An 18,412-nucleotide genomic window follows, 5' to 3' on the forward strand; every position below is an offset into this window, starting at 1 on the left:
TCCGATTTTAAAATAGCTTTTCGGTGAAAGCACATTTTGCAATATTCTGAGTAGATATCACGGCTAGCTATTTTGACACCCACCAAGTTTGGCACTCACCAAACTCAGATTTACTATAAGAAAAATTGGATTACCTTTGCTGTTCTTCGTCAGAATGCACTCCCAGGACTTCTACTTCAACACCCAATGTTGTTTTGGTTCCAAATAATCCATAGTGTTATCCAAATAGCTGCGTTTTGTTCTTGCGTTCAAGACACTATCCGAAGGGTGACGCGCCGGCGTGTATCGTGACCAAAAAATTCCAAATATTCCATTACTGTACTTCGAAGCATGTCAAACACTGTTTAAAATCAATTTTTATGCGATTTTTCTCGTAAAATAGCGATAATATTCCGACCGGGAGACCTTGTTTTCGTTCAAACACTGAAAATAGAAAATGGAGTCTTCACATGCACGCGCGCACCCGTGTCATTGTTCTCAGAAGGACCACTTTCCAAAAGCCCTACTGTTTTTCGCCCAGGGACTGCAGAGTCATCATTCCCCGTTCTGGCGCCTTCTGAGAGCCAATGGGAGCCTTAGAAAATGTCACGTTACAGCAGAGATCCTCTATTTTCGATAAAGAGGTTATAGAAGGCCAAGAAATGGTCAGAGAGGGCACTTCCTGTATGGAATCTTCTCAGGTTTTGGCCTGCCATATGAGTTCTGTTATACTCACAGACACCATTCAAACAGTTTTAGAAACTTTAGGGTGTTTTCTATCCAAATCAAATAATTATATGCATATTCTAGTTTCTGGGCAGGAGTAATAACCAGATTAAATCGGGTACGTTTTTTTTATCCGGCCGTGAAAATACTGCCCCCTATCCTAAACAGGTTAACAAGGCACACCTGTTAATTGAAATGCATTCCAAGTAATTACCTCATGAAGCTGGTTGAGATAATGCCAAGAGTGTGCAAAGCTGTCATCATGGCAAAGGGTGGCTACTTTGAAGAATCTCAAATATATCAAATATATTTTGATTTGTTTAACACTTTTTGTGTTAAACTACATGATTCCTTGTGTGTTATTTCATAGTTTTGATGTCTTCACTATTATTCTACAATGTAGAAAATAGTACAAATAAAGAACCCTTGAACGAGTAGGTGTGTCCAAACCTTTGACTGGTACTGTATGTTCTCTCTTCAACTGGTTTGGGGAAATTTCTAACAGCTTAATATGGTCTCTTCGTTTCCAAGCTGAAGGTGCCATCCACATTCCTAAAATGTTCTTCTTTGAGGTCTTTATGACTGATCTCTTAGTCTCACCGAGTCTCTTAGTATCGCTTAGCTTTCCTGCCATGTGGTTGATGCTGAGTCTGTTGAAAAAAATTATATCCCTACAATATTTCTCAATTCTTTCTTCATGTTACACCACAAAAGAAAACTTTTGAAAGTGTTTCCAATTCAACGGAACCCCAGTTCTACCGACCTAAGTGTTTTTGATAAATGTTTACCCAGCGTCTTTTGCACATCTCTAGGGTAGGGGTTCTTAAACTTTTTCAGCTCGGGACCCAAATGAGAAATGGACTGTACTTCCGTGACCCAAATTATGAAGAAATAGTGGGGGATTTATAGATGTATTCTCATAACTCGCGACCCACCTCTCACATGCCCAGGGCCCACTTTGTGTCATGACCCATAGTTTAACAAACCCTACTCTAGGGTGATGGATGCCCTATGCGAAGCACATGCGATGGCCTGTGGGTTTAAGACATGCACCGATGAGTATGATGTCTTCTCGTTTTGAACCTACAGTAGAAAAACCCATTTCAGCAGACGTCACAATCCCGACTGGACGGCAAAACTCTGCTTGGGTGGGCTCTGGGGAGGTCACTGCCATATGGGAGGGCTTGGAGTTGGACAGTGGATATGACTGTGAGATGAGCTGGGTGTTGTCTGTATGAGCACTAATGGAGTACAGCCAAACCAAGCGGTATGGATCAGCTTGTGTTTATCATCAAAGGAATTTATCCCAAATGGATTATACTGTATGGCTGTATTCCATACAGTTTCTATGACCTGGTTATTGTGGATTTATGTTGAGTGTCATACAGTTACATTTATGGTTCCTAGAATAGCCTACCAGTTGGCAAAGGAAAACTGTTTACTCTACGACTGCCATTAAATCCATACTCTCTTTGTCAAAGGTCCTGGGAGCCATTGCCCTAAAAGGCAAGCTGAAGGGACCAATGTTAATATATAACCTATTATATTTTCTGAAAGACAAAGAGACAGTTAGGGGTTTGAGAACAGAAACTCGTCTTCTCCCTACAATTGTATTTTATTTTTATTTAATCTTTATTTAACTAGGCAAGTCAGTTAAGAAATCTTTTTTATTTACAATGACGGCCTACACCGGCCAAACCCAGACGATGCTGGGCCAATTGTGCTCCGCCCTATGGGACTCCCAATCACATCCTGTTGTGATACAGCCTGGATTCGAATCAGGGTGTCTGTAGTGACACCTCTAGCACTGAGATGCAGTGCCTTAGACTGCTGCGCCACCCGGGAGCCATCTCCTCTGTCAATACCTGTCCCAGACTTTTCTAAATCTAGGCCTAATCAGATTCAATAAAACACATTGGCTTATTGGTATGTGAGAGTGTGTGCTGCTTCACTGATCCTGTTCATATAGCCTATCCAATTTAAAGTGGTAGTGTGTTCCACTGGTAAGATCCCCATGGGGACTGCAACCTGTATCTAGGCTATAAAACACGGCCTGGAGGAAAGGAGGGTCAGGTTTGGAATGTTGACGTAACTGTCTCAAGTGGTGGAGGAGAGGCCTTCTGCATTGTGGGACCTGCTATATTTCATTAGTCTAATTTTGTTTTGGCCTAAATGACAAGGGGTTTACGCTCTCATTCCTTTTTTTCCCTCTTCTCTCATTCCCCTCCTCCTTCCCTCTTCTCTATAATGTGAGTCACACCCACAGGAAGCCATGTGGCAGCCGGCGACCGGGGTGGCAGAGCAGTAATGTTGTCCTAATCTGTAGTGAGACCATATAGACCTGTCACACTGTGTTTAGTCAGCCTTTATTGAAGCATACACTAGACATGGTTGTCTTGAAAATCATTGAATATGTAGTTGCCGACTTTATCCAGTTTTAGGATCCCTGCCCCCACGCTATAGTTAAATTCTCTATAAAATGAGAGTCACAAACTTGGCACACAGTCACACTAGGCGTTCCTTACACGGTTTTAACCATCTGCTACCCATGTGTTTTGTGACAGTGGGCTTTGCTTCTGTTTTGACCAAATATGCTAACAGTATACCACTACAGGCTAAGGCTAGCCACCTCTCCAGATCCCTCACGCTCTCCCTCTCTTTTACTTCAGTTCAATCTAGGCCTAAGGCACTTTTGACTTGTTTTCGACTGCCCTTTTGGATAAAGGGAAGGGAAGAATGAAAGCGATGTTCACGTTGCCAGAGCATATGGTAACAAACAGACCCATCAAAACAAGTCCTCTCTCACATCCTCACTCATTACCTGGTCCACATTGTCCACAAACTATTTTAGCCATTACCCCACTGTCTCCCTCCCTCTCACACTCTCTCTCCCTCCATATTTCCATTTCACCTCTCTTTCCATCTGGAGAGCTTCAATTGTGAGGAGAAACAGAGCGTACTGGTAGTTCTGCTGTAGTCTGACTTATGCTGCAGAGCTTTGAGGAAGTCTTGGCTATTATGAAAGCTGGTCAGTGGGGAAAGAAGGTCCGGCCTTTTGATCACACCATGATGTGGACACTGTTTTTATTTCTCGTCGTCTCTTCCTCAGGGCAGCGATGCTGGGTACTGTGGGCAGGATTTGTTAAAGCCAAGGGTGTGTGTTAAACCACTATTTTAAGCACTCTTTTGTTCGAGGTTGTAAAGATTTGTGTCGTAATGTGCTGTTTTCTTCCTCTCTCCCTCACAGGGCAGTGATGCCTGGTATGGTGATGTTTCGGCGGCGCTGGTCAGTTGGCAGTGATGACCTAGTGCTGCCCGCCCTCTTCCTCTTTCTACTGCACTGCGTCTGGTGAGTACTGCGTTTGTATGTTTCTCTCTGTGAGTGTATGTTCCTGTGTCTGTCTGTGGTCAGGGGTCCCCACACCAAGCTAAAAGTATGAAGCTGTATATGAGATGGAATACTTACCCCCCCCAAAAAAAAATGTTGTCAGAACCATGTGTGTGTCATCTGTGTGACCATGCCCCTCTCTCCCACTCCCCTGCAAGGCTGGTGGTTTTGTCTGTGGTTCTGTTCGGCCTGCCCTATGGCTCGGACCAGTCCTGCTCGGTCACCCTGGTGGACCATGGCCGGGGGTACCTGGGTATCTTGGTCAGCTGCCTGATCTGTGAGAGCGCCATCATATGGCTGAGTATGAGAGGCAGCATCCTCTACACACAGCCCAGAGAAGCTGTGCAGTATGTCATGTACATACGACTAGGTAAGACACACCAGCATGTTATCACAGACACACTATATACAGTTGAAGTCGGAAGTTTACATACACTGAGGTTGGATGTCTTGTTAACAAACTATAGTTTTGGCAAGTCGGTTAGGACATCTACTTTGTGCATGACACAAGTAATTTTTCCAACAATTGTTTACAGACAGATTATTTCACTTATAATTCACTGTATCACAATTCCAGTGAGTCAGAAATGTACATGCACTAAGTTGACTGTGCCTTTAAACAGGTTTGAACATTCCAGAAAATGTCATAGCTTTAGAAGCGTCTGATAGGCTAATTTACATAATTTGAGTCAATTGGAGGTGTACCTGTGGATGTATTTCAAGGCCTACCTTCAAACTCAGTGGCTCTTTGCTTGATATCATGGGAAAATCAACAGCAATCAGCCAAGACCTCTGGAGAAAAAATTGTAGACCTCCACAAGTCTGGTTCATCCTTGGGAGCAATTTCCAAATGCCTGAAGGTACCACGTTCATCTGTACAAACAATAGTACGCAAGTATAAACACCATGGGACCACGCAGCCATCATACCGCTCAGGAAGGAGACGCATTCTGTCTCCTAGAGCTGAACGTACTTTGGTGCAAAAAGTGCAAATCAATCCCAGAACAACAGCAAAGGACTTTGTGAAGATGCTGGAGGAAACGGGTACAAAAGTATCTATATCCACAGTAAAACGAGTCCTATATCGACGTAACCTGAAAGGCCGCTCAGAAAGGAAGAAGCCACTGCTCCAAAACCGCCATTAAAAAGCCAGACTACGGTTTGCAACTGCACATGGGGACAAAGATTTTTACTTTTTGGAGAAATGTCCTCTGCTCTGATGAAACAAAAATATAACTGTTTGGTCATAATGACCATCGTTATGTTTGGAGGAAATAGGGGGAGGCTTGCAAGCCGAAGAACATCATCCCAACAGTGAAGCACGGGGGTGGCAGCATCATGTTGTGGGGGTGCTTTGCTGCAGGAGGGACTGGTGTCTTCACAAAATAGATGGCATCATGAGAAAGGAAAATGTGGATATATTGAAGCAACATCACAAGACATCAGTCAGAAAGTTAAAGCTTGGTCGCAAATGGGTCTTCCAAATGGACAATGACCCCAAGTATACTTCCAAAGTTGTGGCAAAATGGCTTAAGGACAACAAAGTCCCATAGTGTCCCATAGTGTTTTACAGATGAACGTGGTACCTTCAGGCATTTGGAAATTGCTCCCAAGGTTGAACCAGACTTGTGGAGAGAGAAAGCATCTACTTTGTGCATGACCCAAGTAATTTTTCCAACAATTGTTTACACACAGATTATTTCACTTATAATTCACTGTATCACAATTCCAGGAGGTCCACAATTTTTTTTCTGAGGTCTTGGCTGATTGCTTTTGATTTTCCCATGATGTCAAGCAAAGAGGCACTGAGTTTGAAGGTAGGCCTTGAAATACATCCACAGGTACACCTCCAATTGACTCAAATTATGTCAATTAGCCGATCAGAAGCTTCTAAAGTCATGACATTTTCTGGAATTTTCCAAGCTGTTTAAAGGCACAGTCAACTTAGTGTATGTAAACTTCTGACCTATTGGAATTGTGAATTATAAGTGAAATAATCTGTCTGTTAACAATTGTTGGAAAGATTACTTGTGTCATGCACAAAGTAGATGTCCTTAACCCTCTTGCCAAAACTATAGTTTGTTAACAAGTTTGTTGACTTCAACCTAAGTGTGTGTAAATTTCCGACTTCAACTGTAAATTAGGTATTTCGTTTTTAATTTTTTTATGCATTTGTTTTAATTTTTTACTTTCCAAAGGCACTGTATCGTCCACCTGTTCTCAGAATATCCTGTCTAATTTCACAATATTGAGTAATGTTGTTTCCCTGTGTTTCACTTCCCTCTCTGCTTTCTCTCTTTCAGCCATCTTGTTGGTGGAGTTGGTATATGCAGTGGTGGGGATCGCCTGGCTTTTCCAATACTACCAACCGTGCTCTGATGTCACTGCCAAGAACCTTGCTTTGGGTGAGTTAGAGAGGGAGTATGAGGGAGCAGCAATCAATGGAGTAAGAATGTTGTAGACTAGAGTATTTTTCAAAGAGAACAAGGACGGACTTGTAAAACAAAGTAATGGAGTAGAAATGCCCATGGGCATGTTTTGCTTTTCTTACACATTTGCGTGGTTCGTTATCAAGATCACAATATATAAAAACGATGCTTTCTCCACCCTGTCTCCCCCCCAGGGATTGTGGTGTGCAATTGGCTGGTGATCTTCAGCGTGTGCTTCACCCTCATGTGTACCTTTGACCCCACGGGACGCACCTTTGTCAAACTGAAAGCCACCCGGCGACGCCAACGCAACCTCACCACCTACACCCTCAGGTTGGTACCCTCTTCCCTGCATACTACCGTCTGTACACCCTTAGGTTGGTACGATCTGCCCTACACACTACCATCTCTAAACCCTCAGGTTGGTACCCTCTGCCCTACACACTACCATCTCTACAGAGTATACCACCTGCACCCTCAGGTTGGTACCCTCTTCCCTACACACTACTACCATCTGCCCTACACACTACTACCCTCTTTGCCCTACTCTGTCCACACCAAGCACAGCACACTAAGGTAACCATCCTGCTGTGCCTCACTTCCTCAGACACAGGCTAGAGGAGGGCCAAGCCAGCAGCTGGAGCAGGAGACTGAAGTTCTTCATGTGCTGCACCCGAGCCCAGGACACACAGTCTGTGAGGGAAATAGAATTAATGTTTCTCTATCCATCACCCAACTTCCTGTATGATACAATCTATTCAGTGAGAAGCAATGGTTGTGGTTAGGATCTGTTCTTGTGGTTATTCATGGTTCAACCTTTATCTCTCCTCTCCCGTTAGGATGCGTATTCCGAGGTGGCCAGCCTGTTTGCAGAGTTCTTCAGAGATCTGGACATTGTGCCTAGTGACATCATAGCTGGCCTGGTGCTGCTTCGCCAGAGACAGAGGTCCAACAGAGGTGCCATCCTGGACCAGGTAACAGGGGATGGGGACCAGTATGGCGAGAGAGAGAGAGGGATGGGGGGGCTAGGTAAAATGCTAACAGAGTTGGAGGGCCTGTTTGTGTTTGACATAGTCTTACTAGTACTGTATATTCCAATGTGTGAAATTGTGTTGTTTTTCTCCCTCAGGCCAACAATGACATTTTAGCCTTCTTATCTGGAATGCCTGTAACTCGCAACACCAAATACCTGGACCTTAAGAACTCGGTGAGTGTGTGTTTGTGGATTTATATTGAACATCTAAGGCAGTGGTGTAGCCTCTGTCTCTGTGTTGGATGTATTTTTAACATTGTGTGTGTGTGTCCCTCAGACGGAGATGGGCATGTACAAGGAGGTGTGTTACTACATGCTGTTTGCCCTGGCAGCGTACGGCTGGCCCATGTACCTGATAAGGAAGCCTGCGTGTGGGCTGTGCCGCCTGGCCAGCTCCTGTCAGTAAGTCTGCCTGCCTCCCTCCCATCCCATGCACTTACACCGGTTTCACATTTCACATTCATCAGTATTGACAAAGTGGTAGTCCACTGGGACAATAACACTCTGGTCAGACCCCGCTCTCTGACACAGTGAGTAAACAATGGAGCACTGACACACAGCGTGTTCCACTCCACTGTTCAGACAAAACACTGACCCACGCACTAACCACTTGACTAGTGATACAAAGACCTAAATACACTGAATCACACAGATATATATGTTTGTGTTTTAGACTCACACACTCAATCTAAGGACCTATTGTAGTAATCTCTCCATCTCGCTCTCTCTCTTCCTCTCTCCATTTTCCTCTCTCGTCTCTTTGTCTGTCCACTACTCTCTCTCTCCCTCCCTCCATCTCTCTCTCAGCTGTACATCAGGGTCTGGCTCTAGGCTGTCCCAGACAGTGACAGTGGAGGAGGATAACTGCTGTGGCTGTAACGTCCTGGCTATCCGCCGCCACTTCCTGGACAGAGAGCTGAAGCAGGTCCACGTTGTCTACACATCCTGGCACGACGCGGTGAGTAGAGTACCAAACAGAAGGCTGACAGACTTAGAGGTCAGGGGTCAGTCTGGACAATTACCTGGCATGAGTAGAATACAGAAGATACAACATGCAGTGTTACTAGAAGCAATTTGCACTGTACAGATGAACAGGTGTATGATTTGTCATATTGTCTGTCAGTCAACAATTTGCTGAATCATTCTCCTTGGAATTGTTTCTCTAAACGATTCCTCAATGATATATTGCACTTAGTTCCCTCAATAATATATGTAATATAACACCTTATATTGCTATGTACCATGGGAAGTAAATCACACTGCCAAGTGGCTGACTGGACAAATACTATCCCAATCACATACAAAATATTCCACCTGTTAATTATTTTCCGTTTGCAGAGGGAAGTTGCCGTAGCGAGAAAGAGAGCTCTCAAAACACACTGACTGATTTGTAAAGCAGACTTCTCTGTTAACTGGGCCAAGTCTGACTTTCCATCCATTAAACCACAGCATGCAGGCTAGCTAGCAGAAGAGTGGAGGGTCTGGACTCTGCAGACTCGCATCACAGAGGGAGTTAGGCCAGGACACTCCATGATGGAAGTCATCATTATAGTCCTTGGCTGTTTCATCTGCGATACCTTTGATTGATGTGTGTAACTAAAATAACTAGATTTAGCTGCTACCTCTCACTATTCTCTCTCCCCTTCATAGGTTTACGAGACACCTTTCTTTGTGGCTGTGGATCATGGGAAAAAGAAAGTTGTCATCAGCATTCGAGGAACCCTGTCCCCCAAAGTAAGACACAGTAACAAACCAATGACTCACAAGTGACTGACCAGAGAGTCATCTAACTACCATGGTTGTGTCCCAAGTGGCAATCTATTCCCTATATATTGCAACACTTTTGACAAGAGCTTCTGGTCAAAATTTGTGCATGTAGTGTTTAAAAAAAGAGAGAGGGTGATGGCACCTCCCAAAAAGACTAACAACCTACACAGTCCACTATATAGGCCAAAAGGTACTATTTGGGATGCAGACAATGACTCTCAAGTGAATGACTAGATAGTCACCAGAGTCCATGTCAGTCAATCATGGAGCACAATACAATGTTATGCAGTACAATGACTTTCAGTGAAGTTAAATTCCTCACAGTTCTATGACATCAAATTCCCATGAAGTCTCCATCTTCAACTGAACTCCCACACCACCTCTCTTGTTGGCTAAGCATTCTATGAGCTCAATTTTGCTCCAGTACTGTAAAATCACTGTACTTTATACATTTTGAGGTAACTTTTCTTAGTGTCCAAGGATAGGAGACTTATTTAACTGGAGCAGGAAGAAAATGTGTTGCACTTGCTTGCAGTATTCAGAACTCCCCTGGAATATGTGTCAACCCATCTATTTAAAATCTCACGGTTATTTTTCTCACAGCAAAATAGTTTTTTCTTTACTTGAGGAAATAGAGCTCTCTCTGTCGCTCTCTGTCTCTCTCACACACCCACACACTGTCTTTTCTGTCTTTCATCTTTTGTTATCACCTCCTCCACTTAAAGACATGCTCCGGCAACTAAGAGTATATAACTAAGTATTTTTTTGAAACCTCCCACTTTGGGCTATATGTGTCAATGTGTAGTTCATACATGCATCATCTATGAGCAGAATTACTGTTTTACCTCAATTAGCCACTAAATCCCTAGTTTGAAAGTGACTGTTTTCTTCAAGCTGTGCCATGCCATTTGCTCTACATTTGTGTGCCGTGCCATTTGCTCTACATTATTGAGGGAACTATTGGTCTACAATGTGGCCCAGCCCCCTAGCAATTCGAGTTCTGGCCAATGAGTACAGTCCCTTGCATTTGAATGGGTCAGTGGCACAACTGAATGCATTCAACCAAAATGTGTCTTCTGCATTTAACCCAACAACTGAATCAGAGAGGTGCCGTGTGGCTGCCTTAATTGACATCTGCCTTGCTCAAGGGCAGAACAGCAGATTTTTCCACTTTACCAGCTCTGGGATTCGAACAAGCAACCTTTCGGTTACGGTCCCAACGCTCTAACCGCTAGGCTGCCTGCCACTGAGTGACAGCTAGCCTGCCCAGTGTAATCCAATGAGGTTGCCGGGAGACAGAGAGCAATGATATGGTGCACATATCTGCACACGTGAAGTAGTACGCAGTTTTCAGGGACCGCTTTTGGCTCGTGAGTGCTACTTTCAGAACTAGTGGCTAAAAAGTTTACAAAAGTACCAGAGAATCTCTTTAAGTGCATGTAGTAGTATCATAACATGTTTTTTTTTCTTTCTCTCTCTCTCTCTCTCTCGTATGTGTGTTTTGTGTTAGGATGCACTGACTGATCTCACAGGGGACTCTGAGCGTCTGCCAGTGGAGGAGCAGCATGGAAACTGGCTGGGCCACAAGGTCAGAATGCATTCACCCAGCCAGACCTAGTCACATCAGAGGTTCCCTTGGGTGTCTCTTCACCCTCTTACAAACCATCCCCAAGAGATATTGGTCCAATATGCTCCCAAAGCGCAGGGGCCATTTCACCTCTCAAAAGTGGAGTGATTCATAGATGTAAAATGAGTGGATATTAAAATTATTTAATTAAGAGGCTGAAGCGAAGCAAAGATGAATGGAATATAACAGTCTGCCTCTCCTTCTCTCTGCCATTCCCTCCCTTCCTCTCTTCCTCTCTCAGGGGATGGTTTACTCAGCAGAGTACATTAAGAAGAAACTGGAGCAGGAAATGATCTTGTCACAAGCCTTTGGGAGAGATTTGGTACATGAGTGATGAATATGTGGATTTGTCTCAGTGTGGAGTGTGGTAGAAAGGATTTGTGTATATTAGTTGAAATGTAATACGTTTGCCTAACTAACACTTTCATGGGAACAGAGCATTAGAAGAAATATAAGATTTTGTTGAAGGGTGTGTGTGTGTGTATGTATGTGTGTGTGTGTGTGTGTGTGTGTGTGTGTGTGTATACAAGTATTATTCTAATCTGTGTAGAAAGGATTTGGGTTTATTGGTTGAAATGTAATACATGTTTACGTAACTTACACTTTCATGGGAACAGAGCATTAGGAGCGTGTGTGTGTGTACAAGTCTAAACCTAATGTTTTTCTCAGGGTAAGGGAACCATGCACTACGGGCTGGTGATAGTTGGACACTCCCTTGGTGCCGGTACAGCAGCCATCCTGTCCTTCCTACTCCGTCCCCAGTACCCCACACTGCAGTGCTACTCCTACTCTCCACCAGGTGGCCTTCTGAGGTAAATATGGACATCATCATGTCATCAAACTATATGGTAGATGTAGTTGCTCGGCCCATTGCTTGTAGCCACTTGTAGCTATTGCAACAGGACAGAAAGCACCAAGACCTACTCAGATCAAGAACTTTGCATCAGACCCATATCCCATTGCTTGTATAGGCTGGAATTGCATTGGGAACTAAATTACCGATAGTACACTAAACACGCACACTGAAACGTCTCACCTTCAACAGTCATAAGATCACTGTGTAACATGCCCATGTGTTTCTTTCAGTAGATATTAGGCTCTATTATGGGGCTTGTGTCTTTCAGGAGATATTAGGCTCTATTATAGGGCTTGTGTCTTTCAGGAGATATTAGGCTCTATTATGGGGCTTGTGTCTTTCAGGAGATATTAGGCTCTATTATAGGGCTTGTGTCTTTCAGGAGATATTAGGCTCTATTATGGGGCTTGTGTCTTTCAGGAGATATTAGGCTCTATTATGGGGCTTGTGACTTTCAGGAGATATTAGGCTCTATTATGGGGCTTGTGTCTTTCAGGAGATATTAGGCTCTATTATGGGGCTTGTGTCTTTCAGGAGATATTAGGCTCTATTATGGGGCTTGTGTCTTTCAGGAGATATTAGGCTCTATTATGGGGCTTGTGTCTTTCAGGAGATATTAGGCTCTTATGGGGCTTGTGTCTTTCAGGAGATATTAGGCTCTTATGGGGCTTGTGTCTTTCAGGAGATATTAGGCTCTATTATGGGGTTTGTTTCTTTTTGCCTTGTGGCAAAGCTAAATAACCTCTATAAAGCAGCCAGTCCCCTCAAACTGGATTTGCAATGTAAATCATGGTGAAAGAGGTTGTGTGAACATATGACATGTTCCAGTGCTCTGCCAGAGTCCAGTGCTGTTCTGAGAAGGTCATTTTAGGTTAGAACTGGTTCTAGATGATCTGTGCTGATCAAATGAGGTAGAGGCCTTTTGTCAAGTCCTCCAGTTTCTAGGTTATAGCATAAAGCAGGGAACTCAGAAGCACCATCTCTGTATACACCAGTGTTTTATGTGCTGAGATCTTCTTCATATTTGTCAGTCATGCCTCGTGATCTAGCCCATTTGTCTCTGATCTCATCTATTGGGAATTGATTAGATCCCAATCCCTTTTATGACACCGATGTCGATATCTTGGATGCTTTTTATCGAAGGGCATATCATCGCGGGCCTTGATTCCTCTACACATCGACGCTTGCTGTGGAGAGACGTTGAATTATTTATCCAGTTGGAATGAGATCAGACTCATGATTTTTGTGTGTGGAAAACATCTGGTTGGAAATTCAGCAGTAACAGTTTGTGGTGATGGAGGGAAAGAGAGTACACATCACACTCACACACATGACCCTCTCTTCCTTTTTTCCACATCCTCTTTCACTTTTTGTGTCTCTGACAAGCATTTCGCTACACCCGCAGTAACATTTGCTAAATATGTGTATGTGACCAATAACATTTGATTTGATTTGACTCTCATTGTTTTGTTTCTACAGTGAGGATGCCATGGAGTACTCCAAAGAGTTTGTCACCTCTGTCGTTTTGGGAAAGGACCTTGTCCCAAGGTATGTCATCTATGTAGAAACCCCACCTATTTCAAGTATCTGTGATGGTGTACAGCTGGACTCATTTCTCTCCTGTTTGTCTCTCATAGGATTGGTCTCTCTCAGTTGGAGGGGTTTCGGCGCCACCTGCTGGAAGTCTTACAGAAGAGCGACAAGCCAAAGGTAGCGCATGTACAATTGAAGTCGGAAGTTTACATACACTTAGGTTGGAGTCAATAAAACTTGTTTTTCAACCACTCCACAAATTTCTTGTTAACAAACTATAGTTTTGGCAAGTCGGTTAGGACATCTACTTTGTGCATGACACAAGTCATTTTTCCAACAATTGTTTACAGACAGATTATTTCACTTATAATTCACTGTTTCGCAATTCCAGTGGGTCAGAAGTTCACATACACTAAGTTGACTGTGCCTTTAAACAGCTTGGAAAGTTCCAGAAAATGAAGTCGTGGCTTTAGAAGCTTCTGATAGGCTAATTGACATAATTTGAGTCAATTGGAGGTGTACCTGTGGATGTATTTCAAGGCCTACCTTCAAACTCAGTGCCTCTTTGCTTGACATCATGGGAAAATCAAAAGCAATCAGCCAAGACCTCAGAAAAGAAATTGTAGACCTCCACAAGTCTGGTTCATCCTTGGGAGCAATTTCCAAATGCCTGAAGGTACCATGTTCACCTGTACAAACAATAGTACGCAAGTATAAACACCATGGGACCACGCAGCCGTCATACCGCTCAGGAAGGAGACGCGGTCTGTCTCCTAGAGATTAACGTACTGTGGTGCGAAAAGTGCAAATCAATCCCAGAACAACAGCAAAGGACCGTGTGAAGATGCTGGAGGAAACCGGTACAAAAGTATCTATATTCACAATAAAACGAGTCCTATATCGACATAACCTGAACGGCCGCTCAGCAAGGAAGAAGCCACTGCTCCAAAACCGCCATAAAAAAAGCCAGACTACCGTTTGCAACTGCACATGGGGACAAAGATCGTACTTTTTGGAGAAATGTCCTCTGGTCTGATGAAACAAAAATATAACTGTTTGCCCATAATGACCATCATTATGTTTGGAGGAAAAAGGGGGAGGCTTGCAAGCCGAAGAACACCATCCCAACAGTGAAGCACGGGGGTGGCAGCATCATGTTGTGGGGGTGCTTTGCTGCAGGAGGGACTGTTGCACTTTCCAAAATAGATGGCATCATGAGGTAGGAAAATGATGTGGATATATTGAAGCAACATCTCAAGACATCAGTCAGGAAGTTAAAGCTTGGACGCAAATGGGTCTTCCAAATGGACAATGACCCCAAGCATACTTCCAAAGTTGTGGCAAAATGGCTTAAGGACAACAAAGTCAAGGTATTGGAGTGGCCATCACAAAGCCCTGACCTCAATCCTATAGAACATTTGTGGGCAGAACTGAAAAAGCTTGTGCGAGCAAGGAGGCCTACAAACCTGACTCAGTTACACCAGCTCTGTCAAGAGGAATGGGCCAAAATTCACCCAACTTATTGTGGGAAGGCTACCCGAAGCGTTTGACCCAAGTTAAACGATTTAAAGGCAATGCTACCAAATACTAATTGAGTTTATGTAAACTTCTGACCCACTGGGAATGTGATGAAAGAAATAAAAGCTGAAACAAATCCTTCTCTCTACTATTATTCTGACATTTCACATTGTTAAAATAAAGTGGTGATCCTAACTGACCTAAGACAGGGAATTCTTACTAGGATTAAATGTCAGGAATTGTGAAAAACTGAGTTTAAATGTATTTGGCTAAGGTGTATGTAAACTTCCGACTACAACTGTATTTCCAATTAGATAGCAAAGAGTGTGTGTGTGGTCAAGCTCTGTATATTCAACAGAAAGGAAGCATCAACACTGTGCTCTAACTGCTATCAGTATAGGTTGTAACTGCTGATATCTCCCTGCCAGTGGAGGATCATTGCAGGGGGCACTAAGTGCATTCCTAAGTCCGAGCTGCCTGTGGACGACGGCCCCCAGCCCCAGGCAGCCCCCGTGCCCCCCAGCACCCGTCTCTGGCTGCACCCCAGTGATCTCAGCATCGCCCTGTCAGCCTCCACCCCCCTCTACCCCCCGGGCAAGGTCATCCACGTGGTCCACAACCACCCCTCAGAGACATGGTAAGAGCCCTGGCATTACAATGATGGAACAAGAAAGTTTATTAGTCATATGCACAGGGTCACAGATGTTATTTCAGGGTACTGTGGAATCCTCTTTATATAGTAGTAATAAAAAGTGAAATAATAGAATAGAACAAGATCACAGGACGGCATATTCTGTATATAGACACACATTTACAGCTAGGTTTAAATTCTATACAGCTGCAGCAGTTAAAAGTAGTGAAGTGTGTAAACAAGGATACTTCTCCATAGAGTGACGAGTGAGTAACAAGGATAGATGTCCATTGTGGGTTGAGGGGGAGCAGAGGAGAGGTAGGGGCGGGCGGATAAATGTCTGTTGAGGGGGAGGTAAAATGAAGTCCGGGGGGCAGGAGAGGGATAGGGGGAGCAGGTAGCTGACTAGTGGTGGCTATTCAGCAGCCTGATGGTCTCGGGGTAGAAGCTATTGGCCAGTCTGTCAGTTTTTGCTATGATGTTCCTATATTGAGTGTTGAAATCGGGGAGAACAGGCCGTGGCTCGGGTGGCTGAGGTCCATGATGATCATCTTGGCCTTCCTGCAACACTTTGTGTTGGAGGAGTACTGGAGGCCAGGCATTGTGCACCCGATGGTGCGTTTGGCCGAGCATACCACCCTCTGTAGAGCCTTGCAGTCAGCGGCAGTGGAGTTGATGCAACCCAACAGTATGCTCTCGATGGTGCTCCTGTTGGACACTGTGAGGGCCCTTGGGGACAGGCCAAATTTCTCCAGCCTCCTGAGGTTGAAGAGTTGCTGTCGTACCTTCCCCCACCAGGGGGAAATTTGTTTGGTCATGTGCTTAAAAAGACTTTACATAAAACATGAAAACAGAAACCACACAAAATAATGATTTCAGAGTGTTATAGCTACACATTTAAAGTGAAAATGCAATATGCTGTATACTGGAGGGACCAACAGACTATCTATTATACAGCCTAATGGCTGTTGGAATAAAAGAGTCCCCATATCTATCTGTTTTGAGTGAAGGGGATGAGTAGTGTCCTGTAAATTGCTTTCAAGTTTTAGGAGGATGAGTTTTGTGTACAGGTTGGTGGCTGATTCTTGATCTAGATCAATTATCCTTCCTGCCATCTTAAGCGCTGAAGCTTCTTCACCACGGTGTCCGTGTGGTTTGACCATTTCAGCTCCTTGGAGATGCTTACGCCGAGGAACTTTGTTTTTAACCGTCTCCTGGGTGGCCATGTTGATGAGGATGGGAGAGTGCCCAGCCTGGTTCCTCCTGAAGTCCACAATCAGCTCGTTTGTTTTGCTGACGTTGAGTGAGAGGTTGTTTACCTGGCACTATGCCATCAGAACGCCTTCCTCCTCTCTGTAGGCCGTCTCGTCATGGTTGGTACTAAAGCTACTGTTGTGTCGTCAGTGAACTTGATGATGGAGTTGGAACTGTGTGAGGCCACACAGTCGTGGGTATACAGGGAGTACAGTAGGGGACTGAGGACCCCCTTGTGGGGCTCCCGTGTTGAGGATCAGTGTGAAGGAGGTGATGTTGCCTACCTTCACCACCTGGGGGCGGCCCGTCAGGAAGTCCAGGACCCAGTTGCATAGGGAGGAGTTCAGTCCCAAGGCTGAGAGCTTTGTGATGAGCTTAGCGGTATTGTAGTCGATGAACAGCATCCTCACATACATTCCTTTTGTCCAGGTGGGTGAGGACAGTGTATACTACCAATCAGTTTAGTACACTTCTAGTGTGACATGTTTAATGCTAATTGGATAGAAACTGTACTAGGCAAAAGGCTGGCTTTACTCAGACATTACTTTTGGTATAAATGTGCATACATCATTTTGCTGCGTATATCATTTAGCATGCCTCTCTCTGTGTGTAGCTGTGGACAGGAGGAGCCCACCTACTCAGCTCTCTGGGGGGATAACAAGTCTTTCAACGAGGTCATCATCTCCCCTGCCATGCTAAACGAGCACATGCCTCACATGGTGATGGAGGGACTCAACAAGGTCTGTGAATATAATAGATACACTGTCCATGTCTGTCTGGGTTTCCTTTGTGTGTTGGATGGGATGAGTGGAGGTTTCCTGTAGATAAAATGAGAGTGTAGGGGTGCTGGTCAGATGCTCTGTTGGAGGTGGTGACAGAATAAGGTAGCAGGGCACGGGTGAAATGCACTGAGGGAAATATCAATGAATCAAACATCATTTATACACTGAGTTGGCAGGTGACGACACTGGATGAATGTTCGATGTATGGATGTGTTTGTGGGTTTCTGTCTGTAAAAGCTTTCCTAACAATTGTATGTTTTCAATGAATAGTTAGAACTAACCTCATGTTTTCTTGTGCTGTAGCTGGAGAAGGGTGCTGTTCACTGATGGTGTGCTGGATGTTCTGTCTGGTCTGCTCCACAGGCACTACATGCTTAGTCTATACTGAGGTTACTCTGATGGAACTGCATTGGTGTTGGAGTGTGTCTGCTGTGTGGGGGGTATTGGTGTAAGCGTGGTGTTGTGTGGTTGAAATTGCAGTGGTGTGTTTGTATGTCTGTGTGATACTTATGATGTCTCTGCAGGTACTGGAACCATTTGGTCTCAGTTCTGAGCAGGCAGAGGCAGAACTGATGGAGGATGAGGATGAGGGCCAACCAGCCAGTACTGTTGTGGTCATAACCTCTGAAACAGAGCTGCCCTCTACACCTCTGCTTTCAGATACCTCCTCTAACGCCCACAAAGACTCACTCTCCACCTCTCCTCTTTCAGATACCTCCTCTAACGCCCACAAAGACTCACTCTCCACCTCTCCTCTTTCAGATAGCTCTTCTCATACCAAGAAAGACCCACTCTGTTTCTCTCCTCTTTCAAATGCATCTTCTGATACCCACAAATACCTTTCCTCTCCCTGTTCTCTTTCAGATTGTTCCTCTGCTGCCAGAATAGA

General features: G+C 44.3%; 1 protein-coding gene across 1 annotated transcript in view; it reads left to right on the forward strand.

The window, feature by feature from the left end:
• Nucleotides 1-18,412, forward strand: part of LOC106562320 (diacylglycerol lipase-alpha-like) — a 42,495-nt gene that overhangs the window by 16,792 nt on the left and 7,291 nt on the right. The window contains 17 exon segments of the mRNA XM_014127123.2: nt 3,953-4,054; nt 4,252-4,463; nt 6,397-6,498; nt 6,717-6,855; nt 7,130-7,217; nt 7,362-7,496; nt 7,652-7,729; nt 7,833-7,957; nt 8,363-8,513; nt 9,206-9,289; nt 10,833-10,910; nt 11,191-11,271; nt 11,619-11,761; nt 13,285-13,353; nt 13,443-13,515; nt 15,285-15,493; nt 17,355-17,481. Of these exon segments, the coding sequence (XP_013982598.1) occupies nt 3,960-4,054; nt 4,252-4,463; nt 6,397-6,498; nt 6,717-6,855; nt 7,130-7,217; nt 7,362-7,496; nt 7,652-7,729; nt 7,833-7,957; nt 8,363-8,513; nt 9,206-9,289; nt 10,833-10,910; nt 11,191-11,271; nt 11,619-11,761; nt 13,285-13,353; nt 13,443-13,515; nt 15,285-15,493; nt 17,355-17,481 (1,989 nt within the window). The 5' untranslated portion in view covers nt 3,953-3,959.

Source organism: Salmo salar, chromosome ssa11, assembly GCF_905237065.1.
Source record: "Salmo salar chromosome ssa11, Ssal_v3.1, whole genome shotgun sequence".
Taxonomy (NCBI): domain Eukaryota; kingdom Metazoa; phylum Chordata; class Actinopteri; order Salmoniformes; family Salmonidae; genus Salmo; species Salmo salar.